Consider the following 14,258-nt stretch of genomic DNA (forward strand, 5'->3'; position numbering starts at 1 on the left):
TCTCCATACAGCCTCCTTGCCTTTCTTCTCCATCTTGACGTTTCAGCTCATCTCAGCTTGTCTCCTGTCGTTTCTCTGAACTCGTCTTCTCTGGTCTCTCGTCTCCACGTGTTTCTTCTCGCCTCACCTTCTACAAAGAGTGTAAACCTCGCTGGATTCAGGCGTTCTGATGATGCGTGCTCTGGTGGCGATGCTGAGCATCAGAAGCTGAGCCCAGCGGGAGGAACCTTTGCAGAACTTAGAGGTTCTGCCGGTTCCATCATGTAGAGGCTAACATGCTGAGTGGGGTCTGTCTCTGCAGGGCGAACGAGGCCCCCCTGGACCCACCGGACCTCAGGGAGTCCAAGGCTGCCCTGGACTCAGAGGGCAGAAGGTAGAGTAGATCTCAGCAGAGCATTAATTTCTGTGATCAGAACCGAGCGTCGGGTCTAACCGCAGTTGCTTGTCTCTGCAGGGAGGACGAGGCCTTCGGGGAGACAGGGTGAGTGAGTCAGAGCAGCTGGAATGAGCTGCATGGACTCTGGAATGTTTGGACAAACATCTGAGTCCAGATAAGGTCAGATTAGATGCTTTGCTTCCACCGCTGCAGGGTGAAGACGGAGAGGACGGCCTGAACGGAGTGGATGGAGAACAGGTACCAGCACCACACTGCAGCTGCACCAGGTTCTGTAATCTGGGCCGGTCACATGGGGGACATTAATAGTCCTGAACGTGAGACACTAAAATTAGACACTATAATTTTCTCTTATTTCAAGTCCATAACTCAAAGCCTGTAGATTTGAAGTCTAAACGTCGTCTGTCTTCCCAGAGGACGTCCTCCCTTCTGTGTCCTGTGAGGACGATGTCTCCTAGAGCAGCAGCGGGTTTCAGCACCGTCAGGACAAAACTTCCAGAACCAAACTGTTGACTTATGGTTGACTGGACAGGCAGGACTGTCCACAGAGACCCCTGCTGGTTAGAAAGGGGACTGCAGGCAGCATTAACCATCTATGGACTATAAAGCCCTTCGGTGTAGGAGAGCAGGAGGCGGGGTTACCAATCTACTGGCTCTGGAGAGCAGAGTTCGCTGCTTTTAGATGTTGTCTCCAAAGTCTCCAGTAGCAGAAAAAAGTCTCTAGATTTGGCGCTAGGAGCTTTTTAGAAATCAAAGTGCTAGAGGGGTCTGAAAAGTGGCTAAATATAGCGACTAAAGCGCTAAGTTGGCAACACTGCTCTTTGCATGGTTTGTTTTCAAATGGTTTGCTGCTGTCTGTTTGGACCTTTCTGAACATGTGCAGCAAATGGACTGATCCAATATGGTGGACACTGAAGGGGGGGGGCTGAGACACACTTAATATTATCAGCGTTCTGATGGCATAATTAATGTGCATAAAGAAGGAATAGTTTTATGGGGCCCCCAGGAACTTGGGGCCCTAGGGAACTGCCTAGTATTGCCTAATGGTAACCCCGTCAGGCTTTAGTGTGACGGGGTGGGAAATTTAAAGCAATATGGCTCAATTTCTGGATATGTTCAAACCTGATGGTGCCGTTAGCATTAAGAAACAATGAAAAATGAATGATTAATACAAATATAATTTCAAAATTTGATTAACAAATTGTTTTCCCCACTTTTTGTGTGTGACGGCGTGGATATGCTACGGTTAACAGAAAGGATTTTGAAGGAAAAATTTACCAAAAATTTTCTTAAAGAAAAGCAGAACTCACCATTGTTTGGACTTCCCTTCTTCAAACTCTTGATGATGTCACTTCCGGTTAGTGATGTCACTTCATGTTAGTGATGTCACTTCTAGGAAGTGTATTGCATTTTGGCGCAAAATAACATTGGTGTGACGGGCTGGAATATGAAATTGATGGACAAAATCATGCTATTTCAATAAAAAATATGACATTTTAATATAATTAACACATTTCCTATTAAGAGGAAAGTATTTCTAACCATAACAACAAAAGATTTTTGAGATTTATTTCATATTTATTAAGTTTTACATTACACGAATGAGAAAAATGGTCAGAGCGGACATGAGAAAATGATTGATAACATAAAAAGTTATAAATGTGCAAAATATATATTTATTATTCAATTTTATTTGTCCTCGTGCTACCAACTAAACTTGAATCAATGGCTTTAGACACTTAAAGTATTACTGAGAGTTTTATTATGCTTCCTATTCTTCTTTGAGTGTTATGGACCCAAACTTAACAGTTTCCATGGAATGAACCTGAAAATGATCCTGATTCTTTGAGCTGGGCTCGTTTTCAGGTTTTCAATGTTTCTCAGCTTCAGCGAAGCCGATTCTATGACTGTATTTCAGCAAAATCCCGTTAATCAGCTAAAACCTAAAACCTGGACCTTTCTGGGTCAGCCGGACCCAGGACCGGATCCTGAATGACCTCAGAGGAGAAGCTGGAGGCCCTGAGGAGCAGGTGTGGGTCAGACGCTGCCGCTCGCTGATGGTTTGGGGTTTCAGCTGTGAGGAAATGAGCGGGCGTTTTCAGGAAACGGGCTGATTGGAGATTTTTCAGGCTGAAACCGTCTTTTTTTTTTTTCTTCCAGGGAGAGGCTGGAAACAACGGAACTCGTGGAGAAGGTGGAAACCCAGGAAACCCGGTAAGCCTTTCCTGATCAGATCTGAGGAGACTTATTTCATGCTTTCAGGTTCTCCAAAAAAACGTTCAAGACATTTTAGCCAATTAGCTTTAATTAGTTTCTGCTGCGGATAAACATGATGGAGCAAAGAAGCCGGTCAGAGAAGACAGAGACCTCCAGAGGGGGAGTTAATGACTCAGGCTGTAGATCTGGATTAATAGACTCCAAACTGGGAAATGGATCTAAGGGAAACGGATCTATGGAGAGGAATTTGTTCCATTATTATTGAAAGGAAAGAAAATGATTCCAAAATAAAACTTTGGAAAACTTTTTATTAGATGAGTTTATAATATTTATGTATAAGGTTCAACCAATATTTCTACAGTTTGTTTTCAGGTTTATTCTTTATATGTATTGTATCTTTATTTATAGATATTTAATTTGCCAAACTTTTCAACAAAAAAAAGTTATACTTTGTTTTTCCAAGTTTTTTTCAGATATTTTTTCACATTTTCTTTTACAATGAAAGCTACTTTTTTTAATCCGTTTTCACATATTTTGCGTACTTGTGTGATCTGTGTGTGGCTTTTATTGGTCCGTACAAAGAACGTCTAGAAGTTTAGAGGAGGAAATCTGTGAAACGAGATTTAAAACTTGTAAGGTTCCTGAAAAAAAAAAGAAACTTTTGCATAAAGGTTAAAGGTTACACTCCAAACCTTTTTTTTTTTCATGTTGATTGAGAAATTTTCCATGATTGAGAAAGTTCCATGTCTGAAATGTATTTTCTTCAAATTCTTTTTTTCAACATGTTCTGTGCTTCCAATAATGTCAGATTTCTTTCCATAGCTCATCACAGACTCATTGGACATTTTTTTTTGTACACCGTATTTATAAACACAGATTTTTTTTTTTAGCACCATATTTATAAACACAGATTTTTTTTTAGCACCATATTTATAAACACAGATTTTTTTTTTTTAGCACCAAATTTTAAACACTGATTTTTTTTTTTTTTTTTACACATTACATTACATTACAATTTTTTGCAGGCAATTACCCTCAAAAAGTTCAGCTGCAAATAATTTGCAAGCTTCAAAAAATTTGCTCGCAAAAAATTCACCAGCAAAAAATTTGCCTGCAAAAAGTTTAGCTGAAAGTGTGTTGACCTTTTGGTGAACTCAAGCCAAAGCGATCTAAACTCAATGCAGGCGAGCAGCTTTTAGCCAATGAAATCATCTCATTTGGTCACGTGACACAACAGGCGGTCGTAGCTTTGTTCCCTCCTGAATTAAGCTGAACGAGGAGTTTTTCTTGTTAAATAGAAATGATTACAAAATGTCAGGTATCTACTAATAGCCAGCCATTAGAGTTTTTAATCTAAGCTCTTGGTTTGATCCGGAAGAAGCGGCCGGTGGCAATTTTTTTTGTTTTCTGAACAAATGTGCTGCTATCATTGGCTAGAAGCTGCTGACTGCATCGAGAGTAGATTGCTTTGGCTCGAGTTCACCAAAGGTCAACACATTTGCATTCTAGGTTTTGCAGGCAAATTTTTTTATTGCAGCTGAATTTTTTGCAGGCAATTTTTTTTTTTACAAATTTTCACCAGATAAAAATTTAGTGTAAATTCAACATGTAACAAAAGTTAAGTGTTTAAAATCTGGCGTTTAAAGAAATTCAGTGTTAAAAAAAAAAAAAAAAAAAGGCAGATTCAAACGAGACAGTTTTTCTTCCATAATCACAAAGCCCGCCTTAACCAGCGTGGAACCAGCAACTCTTAACTTCAGTTCGTTAAAAACTTTTCATGATCTACTGGTGTTTCAGAGACCTGCTCTGATAAAACCAGTTCATCTGGAGAGGATTCAGGTTCCACTGGATCAGAGGAACTGTTTGGTGTTTTGTTTTGTTTTTCTCCTGGTCTGAGTCACCCCAGAGCAGCTGACCTCTGACCTTTTCCTCCACAGGGTATCCCTGGAACCAGAGGCGGACCAGGGCTGAAGGGACAGCGAGGGCTGAGAGGAGATCCGGTGAGTTTCTTCTTCTGCTTCTTATCTGAGCTGCAGAAATGAGGCTGAAACCTGCAGAGAAGCAGCATGAAGATGGAATCAATCAAATTCCAGGTTTTTAAGCCTTCAGGGCTTAACCCCCCCCCCCCCCCCCCCCTGTTCAGCTGCAGCTCTGGCTCTGCAGCACGACGGGAATAATGTTGGATCATGGCTGACATGAAGCAGCGCTTCCTCCCTGATTTATGGTCCAATAAAAAGAACAAAGTGGAGCTCAAAGATTATCGGAGCTTCAGAGCCTGAAAATCCTTTAAGCGACTAAAGATCAGCTTCTGTCTGTCGGTTTTATTTCTCTGTGAAGAAGCAGACGGTCTGAACAGGAAGGATCCGGTTTAACCGACCTACTGTTAGCTGAACCTTTACCGAGGAGAGCAAGAAGAAGAAGTTCTCCTGGTTTCCATGGTAACGAGCAGTGTTGTATAGTAACAAAGTAAAAAAAACTTCACTATAGTGAAGTAAGTATATTTTGGAGTACTTTATACTTTCCAAGAGTATAATTTTTTTGAGAACTTTCACTTTTACTTCACTACATTTACGAACTTAATTGCGTACTTTTACTCCGATACATTTTCAATGTTTGGTTTAGTTACTACTGAGTAAAAAAAAAAAAAAAAACACAGAGAGAAAAGCAACTGTTTTGACCCCGCCTACTGACTACACAGTTTAAATTTATCCTACACTTGGTTGTTTATATTATTTTAAGTGAATTTAACCTTCAAAGTTTACCAAAATGTAAAAAAAAATGTCATTCAAACTGCATTTACTTTTTACTTATACTTTTTACTTGAGTACATCTATTTTTACAGTAATTCTTAGAGTTAAGTTCGAGCCATTTCAGATACTTTAAGACTTTTACTCGAGTAACATTTCACTCAGTGACTTGGACTTTAACCAAAGTAATATTTTGGAGCGGTACTTATACTTTTACTGGTCCAGATTTCAGTACTTTATCCAACACTGGTAACGAGACGCCTATCTGGGATCTTTGGTTCTTTCCACAGCAGGAACACTGGTCCCTAAAAGTTCATGTAGTGGAGATGGATTAGAACATGTTCAGGATTAAAGGGACGTCGGCCCCAAAATCAGATCCCTGTACTTCACCTGACTGACCAGTCTAACAGGCCCACAGCACCACTCTACCACCACCATACCTCTCAGTGGGAATGTTAGACGCACGGTTCGTGTCTGAAAGTTATGGGATGGGGGGGTCACTAGATCATCAGAGAACCAGTTAAACCAGTATAAATGTTTCTGAGTCCAGAAGAACCTGAAGAAGAGGACCAGCTTTAACTGACAGAAACGAGTCCAAACATCCAGGGACTTTGTGCTAAACACGAAAAATAGACTTTGATTTTAGATGTTCTGATCCAACATGCCTCGCCGAGTCTAACCTGTCCCTCGCCGAGTTCAACCTGTCCCTTGCCGAGTCTAACCTGTCCCTCGCCGAGTCCAACCTGTCTTTCGCCGAGTCCAACCTGTCCCTCACCAAGTCTAACCTGTCCCTCACCAAGTCTAACCTGTCCCTCACCAAGTCTAACCTGTCCCTCACCAAGTCTAACCTGTCCCTCACCAAGTCTAACCTGTCCCTCACCAAGTCTAACCTGTCCCTCACCAAGTCTAACCTGTCCCTCACCAAGTCTAACGTGTCCCTCGCCAAGTCTAACCTGTCCCTCGCCAAGTCTAACGTGTCCCTCGCCAAGTCTAACGTGTCCCTAGCAAAGTCTATCCTGTCCCTCACCAATTCTAACCTGTCCCTCACCAAGTCCAACCTCACCAAGTCCAACCTGTCCCTCACCATGTCTAACCTGCCCCTCACCAAGTCTAACCTGTCCGTCGCAGAGTCCAACCTGTCCCTCACCAAGTCCAACCTAACCAAGTCCAACCTGTCCCTCACCAAGTCTAACCTGTCCCTCACCAAGTCCAACCTGTCCCTCACCAAGTCTGACGTGTCCCTCGCCAAGTCTAACCTGTCCCTCGCCGAGTCTAATGTGTCCCTCGCCAAGTCCAACCTGTCCCTCGCCGAGTCTAACGTGTCCCTAGCCAAGTCTAACGTGTCCCTCACCAAGTCTAACGTGTCCCTCGCCAAGTCTAACCTGTCCCTCGCCAAGTCTAACGTGTCCCTCGCCAAGTCTAACCTGTCCCTCGCCAAGTCTAACGTGTCCCTAGCCAAGTCTAACCTGTCCCTTGCCAAGTCTAACCTGTCCCTCGTCAAGTCTAACGTGTCCCTCGCCAAGTCTAACGTGTCCCTAGCCAAGTCTAACCTGTCCCTCACCAAGTCTAACGTGTCCCTCGCCAAGTCTAACCTGTCCCTTGCCAAGTCTAACGTGTCCCTAGCCAAGTCTAACCTGTCCCTCACCAAGTCTAACGTGTCCCTCGCCAATTCTAACGTGTCCCTCACCAAGTCTAACGTGTCCCTCGCCAATTCTAACCTGTCCCTCACCAAGTCCAACCTCACCAAGTCCAACCTGTCCCTCACCATGGCTAACCTGCCCCTCACCAAGTCTAACCTGTCCGTCGCAGAGTCCAACCTGTCCCTCACCAAGTCCAACCTAACCCCTTCACCTGTCCCTCACCAAGTCCAACCTCACCAAGTCCAACCTGTCCCTCACCATGGCTAACCTGCCCCTCACCAAGTCTAACCTGTCCGTCGCAGAGTCCAACCTGTCCCTCACCAAGTCCAACCTAACCAAGTCCAACCTGTCCCTCACCAAGTCTAACGTGTCCCTCGCCAATTCTAACGTGTCCCTCACCAAGTCTAACGTGTCCCTCGCCAATTCTAACCTGTCCCTCACCAAGTCCAACCTCACCAAGTCCAACCTGTCCCTCACCATGGCTAACCTGCCCCTCACCAAGTCTAACCTGTCCGTCGCAGAGTCCAACCTGTCCCTCACCAAGTCCAACCTAACCAAGTCTAACCTGTCCCTTGCCAAGTCTAACCTGTCCCTCGTCAAGTCTAACGTGTCCCTCGCCAAGTCTAACGTGTCCCTAGCCAAGTCTAACCTGTCCCTCACCAAGTCTAACGTGTCCCTCGCCAAGTCTAACCTGTCCCTTGCCAAGTCTAACGTGTCCCTAGCCAAGTCTAACCTGTCCCTCACCAAGTCTAACGTGTCCCTCGCCAATTCTAACGTGTCCCTCACCAAGTCTAACGTGTCCCTCGCCAATTCTAACCTGTCCCTCACCAAGTCCAACCTCACCAAGTCCAACCTGTCCCTCACCATGGCTAACCTGCCCCTCACCAAGTCTAACCTGTCCGTCGCAGAGTCCAACCTGTCCCTCACCAAGTCCAACCTAACCAAGTCCAACCTGTCCCTCACCAAGTCTAACCTGTCCCTCACCAAGTCCAACCTGTCCCTCACCAAGTCTGACGTGTCCCTCGCCAAGTCTAACCTGTCCCTCGCCGAGTCTAATGTGTCCCTCGCCAAGTCCAACCTGTCCCTCGCCGAGTCTAACGTGTCCCTAGCCAAGTCTAACGTGTCCCTCACCAAGTCTAACGTGTCCCTCGCCAAGTCTAACCTGTCCCTCGCCAAGTCTAACGTGTCCCTCGCCAAGTCTAACCTGTCCCTCGCCAAGTCTAACGTGTCCCTAGCCAAGTCTAACCTGTCCCTTGCCAAGTCTAACCTGTCCCTCGTCAAGTCTAACGTGTCCCTCGCCAAGTCTAACGTGTCCCTAGCCAAGTCTAACCTGTCCCTCACCAAGTCTAACGTGTCCCTCGCCAAGTCTAACCTGTCCCTAGCCAAGTCTAACCTGTCCCTCACCAAGTCTAACCTGTCCCTCACCAAGTCCAACCTGTCCCTCACCAAGTCTGACGTGTCCCTCGCCAAGTCTAACCTGTCCCTCGCCAAGTCTAACGTGTCCCTAGCCAAGTCTAACCTGTCCCTCGCCAAGTCTAACGTGTCCCTAGCCAAGTCTAACCTGTCCCTCACCAAGTCTAACGTGTCCCTCGCCAAGTCTAACCTATCCCTTGCCAAGTCTAACGTGTCCCTCGCCAAGTCTAACCTGTCCCTTGCCAAGTCTAACGTGTCCCTAGCCAAGTCTAACCTGTCCCTCACCAAGTCTAACCTGTCCCTCACCAAGTCTAACGTGTCCCTCGCCAAGTCTAACCTGTCCCTTGCCAAGTCTAACGTGTCCCTCGCCAAGTCTAACCTGTCCCTTGCAAGTCTAACGTGTCCCTAGCCAAGTCTAACCTGTCCCTCACCAAGTCTAACCTGTCCTTCGCCAAGTCTAACCTGTCCCTCGCCAAGTCTAACGTGTCCCTCGCCAAGTCTAACCTGTCCCTCGCCAAGTCTAACGTGTCCCTCGCCAAGTTTAACATGTCCCTCACCAAGTCCAACCTAACCAAGTCCAACCTGTCCCTCACCAAGTCCAACGTGTCCCTCGCCAAGTCTAACCTGTCCCTCGCCAAGTCTAACGTGTCCCTCGCCAAGTTTAACATGTCCCTCACCAAGTCCAACCTAACCAAGTCCAACCTGTCCCTCACCAAGTCCAACCTGTCCCTCGCCAAGTCTAACGTGTCCCTAGCCAAGTCTAACCTGTCCCTCGCCAAGTCTAACGTGTCCCTCGCCAAGTTTAACGTGTCCCTCACCAAGTCCAACCTAACCAAGTCCAACCTGTCCCTCACCAAGTCCAACCTGTCTCTCACCAAGTCCAACCTGTCCCTCGCCAAGTCTAACGTGTCCCTCGCCAAGTCTAACCTGTCCCTCGCCAAGTCTAACCTGTCCCTCGCCAAGTCTAACGTGTCCCTCGCCAAGTCTAACGTGTCCCTCACCAAGTCTAACTTGTCCCTCGCTGAGTCCAACCTGTCCCTCACCAAGTCCAACCTGTCCCTCACCAAGTCTAACCTGTCCCTCACCAAGTCCAACCTGTCCCTCACCAAGTCTAACCTGTCCCTCACCAAGTCTAACCTGTCCCTCACCAAGTCTAACCTGTCCCTCACCAAGTCTAACCTGTCCCTCACCAAGTCCAACCTGTCCCTCTCTTTTCTCTGCAGGGGGAACCGGGCATCTCAAACACGTCCCCTGGAGCCAAAGGAGAAGCGGGATACCCAGGTCTGCAGGTAAAAGACTCTAATCTGCTCCTCTGTGGTGATCATGGAGTTTAGAACAAAGAGAAACGAACAAGACGACTAGAGAAAGGTGGGGGGGTGGGAATCATAAAGCTTCTCTCTAAGGATCCATCCACATTTAAAATAATAAAAACATGTTTGAAAGTACAGAAAGAAAATGAAATGATGCAAATGACTCTAAAGAAACATGTTGACCAAGTCAGAACCCAGAAAACTGCTGTTTAACAGATTCATAATGAGAGACGAGATTTAAACCGAGTGTCTAAAAAATCCAGAATAAAACCTGAAGGTGGAGCAGAAACTGGTTTCCTCACAGTTTTAATTGAACTTCAGCTTTTTGTGACCAGAACTGTGACGGTTCTGGGTCCAACGTCCCCAAAGTCTGACGTTTGTGTCTCTGAGCCAACAGGGGACCCCAGGACTGGACGGAGTGAGGGGAGAGACGGGATCCGATGGAAGCATGGTGAGGCCTCCGTCATCATCTGGCCTGCAGCTGGAAAACGGCTAAAACACGTTTTTTACTCCGTGGTTCCAGTTTCTTTTTTTTAAATATGAGAAACTTTTAGTCTTTGAAAGTTTGCCGTTTGAGCAGCTCAGCTGTTCTGTGGTGTTATTGGATAGAAAGCATCTGAAGCTGTCAGATGGTTCCTGGTGTTTACAGCATAAATTCATCCATTCTTCTTTTAACCTCTGCTGTTCAGGGTCTACCTGGAAGACCAGGAAATCCAGGATCAAAGGTAGGAGAACCAACACTGACCAACACGCTTCGCCCAGCAGGAAACCACTTAACCGTTTCTGCCTCCGCAGGGCGCCACCGGACCGAAAGGCTCTAAAGGATCAGAAGGTATCCAAGGGGTTTCCGGTGCTCAGGTAAGAACCTGGTCTCCAGCAGCTCCAGGTCAGGTGTTTAGCAGAAAGTCCTGCAGCTGTTCAGCTGTGCTGGAAAAGGTCCAGTTTTAGAACCTTTAGAACACCAAGGTTCTGCTGACACCGATTGTTTGGACTTATTATCTGGGATGCTTCTGTCTCTGCAGGGTCCCAGAGGGGTCCGGGGTCCTCCAGGACCAGGAGGAGTCCCAGGTCTCCATGGACCGCAGGTCAGCAGGAAGCATTTCTCTCACTTTTAAAGAACCATCACTTATAATATGTTCTTTATAAAAACTATCAACCTGTTTTTTTGTTTTAGTTTGGGTCCTAAAACAAAAGCCTTTTAATTTTATATGATCTTTTCTTATTAGAAAACAAAAAAATTATAATTTGTATTGAGTTAAGTTTGCTCCATTAATTGTTTTATAAAAAAAAAACACAATCCAGAAATGAAACTGTGAAAAACATGTTAATCAAAGCTTTTGATAAGTATATCCTCTTTTTCTTTTCAATTTTTTTCTTTATATTTAATTTTAAAAAATATATTTACATGTTTTATTTGTTCCAATTTTATGCTTTCAACTATTTTATAGTCAAAGATTTTAGATTTTCTTTAGGAAATTTTAGGAAATGCAGTGTTTTCCTGATCATACCTTCTTCCCCTCTGATGGCCGCTTATTAGTCTGCTGGACGTTTTATTGATTGATTGTTTTATTTCAATTTCCACTCAAATCACAAGCGTTTGTATCCAGCCTGGAGTGAAGTCAATGTGATTTAAAATTCAATCTGGAAAACATATAAAAAATATATTTATACATATATATATATATATATATATATATATATATATATATATATATATATATATATATATATATATATATATATATATATATATATATATATATATATATATATATATATAAAACTCAAACTTTATTTATAAAGCACATTTAAAACAACCGGGGACCAAAATGCTGTACAGGAATCCCAGTTAAGGAACATAAGATAAAAGCTAAGGCTAAAATACATAAACACATAAAAATAGAATAAGATAAATGTTTCAATTAAAATACCTTTTAGAATAAAATAAAATTTAAAATAAAATTTTGCCATTATCTACTTAGACATGATTAAAATATAAAACACAATTAAAAGCGTAAAATATTTTATATCTTTTGTAAAAATTCAGACATAGATAAATAAATTCAAATAAAATCTGATTAAAAAAAAGGAAAATTACTCTCAAAATATTTTTTTGAGTAAAATATTTGTAAAGATTTATTCGTTAGTAGCCTATATTTACATTTTAATTAATGGTTTTTATTTAAATTTCCATTTATAAAAGTTTTTATTTGCTTGCAATAATAATGGAACAAAATTCACTCTATAGCTTCACTGATGATGCTACGTTCAGACCGCTGCAGCAGGAGCAGTGAAAACGCCGCGTAATGCTTCATTTTGATGCTTGTAGAAGTTTAGATCTGACGCGCAGCTGAAGAAATATTTGATTCTTTACATACAGATAAATAAATAATAATAATAAATTAATCTCTACTCACTTTAATTTTGATAAGTTTTAAAGTCTCATCTTCGGAACACATTTTATTCAGTTGTCCTTTTTGAATCATGTTCTTTGCTCTTAATAAAAATTCAGTTTATTTCTATAGCTCCAATTCACATCATGTCATCTCAGGTCACTTTCCAGTTCACCAGATCATCCAGTCAGATTGATTCAAAGTTTTCTATCTAAGGAAAACCAGCTGATTGCATCGACTCATTGACTCTTCAGCAATCCCTCACACTAAGCATGCTTGTAGCAACAGTGGAGAGGAAAAACTCCCTTTGAACAGGAAGAAACCTCCAGCAGAACCAGGCTCAGTGTGAGCGGCCATCTGCTGAGGCCCACTGGAGTTCAAGGAGACAGAAGCAGACATAGAAAAAGAAGCATAGATACAAAAGGCAACTGTCAACCAGCTCCACAGGCGGCCCCGTCCAGGAAACACACAGCCAGGCAGACGAGCTCCGAGCCAGCTCCCATGTCAGAGGATGAAGAGAGCACATCCAGTTAGTCACAGTCAGAGAAACAGGACTACACTGGAAAACAGGCCAAGCTCCAACATCTAGAAACAAAGGTGTTGATGGCAGCAGCACAGCTGATATTTCTCTCCAGGATGGAGTCACAGCCAAACAGGAACAGACCAGATGAAGCTACTATGAGAAAAAGCAGAGAGAGCAGAACGTTAGAGATTGAACTAACAGATTCTGCAGAGTGGGAGAATAGAGATAGAATGAAGCAGAATGATGAAAAAGGGGTCCCTATGTCCTCCAGCAGTCTAAGCCTATAGCAGCAGAACTATAGAGATAGATCAGGATAACCTGAGCCACTCTAACTAGAAGCTTTATCAAAAAGGAAAGTTTTAAGCCTAGCCTTAAAAGTAGACAGGGTGTCTGCCTCATGGACTAAAACTGGTAGTTGGTTCCACAGGAGAGGAGCCTGAGAACTAAAAGATCTGCCTCCCATTCTACTTTTAGAAATTCTAGGAACATAACAACAAAATTCCCTCCTGATATCTAATGAGATCTCAGAAACTTTTCCGCCCTCTGTGAACTGGTGGAGACCTCTCAGTCAGCAGATCTTCATCACCCTGACAGCTCTAAAAGCGCTGGGATGTGTCGCCTCGTTTGTTGCCTTTAATTGCAGCATAAATCCTGGAGCCTCCGACACACATCTGGGAATCATCTGTCTCCAGCTTGGCAAACAGAGACATCAGAGATGGTTCTGCTCGTGTTTCATTTCCAGAATGTTGCTTAACTGTCCTACATGTTGGAGGACATCTCAGCGTTTGTGTTTCTCAGTGAACGTGGGACAAATCTCCACACAGAGGCCGGCGGATCGATTAGTCGTGGAGTTTAGCTTGTTTATTTATCAGCTACGTATCGTTTAGATTTTAAGTCTTTATGACGTAAAGATGAAGCAGCTGCAGATGAAGTTCTGGTAAACATGGAGCTGCAGGACGATGAAGATGTGATCATGATTTATTGTCTGATTTGATCTCACTTGGAGGTAATTTGGTCCACATGCAGACCCTTAGTGGGGATTAAGAGAGCGCCAAACGTCTGCATCTGGAGCGTCTATCAATCAGAGCATCACCATCCTGCAGTCCTGCTTTAATGCTTGATCTTATCAAACTCTACCAGAGGTCTCACTGATCCTTCAGTTACGATTCAGGCCATGAAATTATGGGGTGCCGTTTGTAAAGATAAGCCGTCAGAAATTAGGAGCAATATTTATGGTTATTTAGTCTGTTTAAAAGGAAAAATAAGTGGCTTATTTTCTTCCTTTTTCACTATGTCATTACTCAATTATAAAAAATCTTACTTTCTTAAATAAATATTTAGCTGCAAACTAAATATTTAGCTTGGTGCTACCTAAATAAATAGTGAATATGCAAATTCCCTTCCTGAAAAGTAAAAATCCTGTGAATCTCTATATTATTTGTACTAAATATTTAGTTGGTTAAATAAATATTTAATTTTGAGGTAAATATTTATATAACAAACTAAATATTTAATTTGTAAACTAAATAATTATTCAACAAACTACATTTTTAATTAGCAAAGTAAGATTTTTATAAATGAATGAATGAAAAAAAAATAACCCTCTTATTTTTCTCTTAAA

General features: G+C 43.0%; 1 protein-coding gene across 1 annotated transcript in view; it reads left to right on the top strand.

Annotated features, from left to right (window-relative positions):
• Positions 1-14,258, top strand: part of col6a4a (collagen, type VI, alpha 4a) — a 75,093-nt gene that overhangs the window by 31,550 nt on the left and 29,285 nt on the right. The window contains exons 16-25 of the mRNA XM_038281197.1: positions 302-373; positions 455-481; positions 590-634; positions 2,555-2,608; positions 4,549-4,611; positions 9,635-9,700; positions 10,119-10,172; positions 10,411-10,446; positions 10,517-10,579; positions 10,744-10,806. Of these exons, the coding sequence (XP_038137125.1) occupies positions 302-373; positions 455-481; positions 590-634; positions 2,555-2,608; positions 4,549-4,611; positions 9,635-9,700; positions 10,119-10,172; positions 10,411-10,446; positions 10,517-10,579; positions 10,744-10,806 (543 nt within the window). The remainder of the gene's footprint in view (positions 1-301; positions 374-454; positions 482-589; positions 635-2,554; positions 2,609-4,548; positions 4,612-9,634; positions 9,701-10,118; positions 10,173-10,410; positions 10,447-10,516; positions 10,580-10,743; positions 10,807-14,258) is intronic.

Source organism: Cyprinodon tularosa, unplaced genomic scaffold, assembly GCF_016077235.1.
Source record: "Cyprinodon tularosa strain WSP-4 unplaced genomic scaffold, ASM1607723v1 ctg168, whole genome shotgun sequence".
NCBI lineage: Eukaryota > Metazoa > Chordata > Actinopteri > Cyprinodontiformes > Cyprinodontidae > Cyprinodon > Cyprinodon tularosa.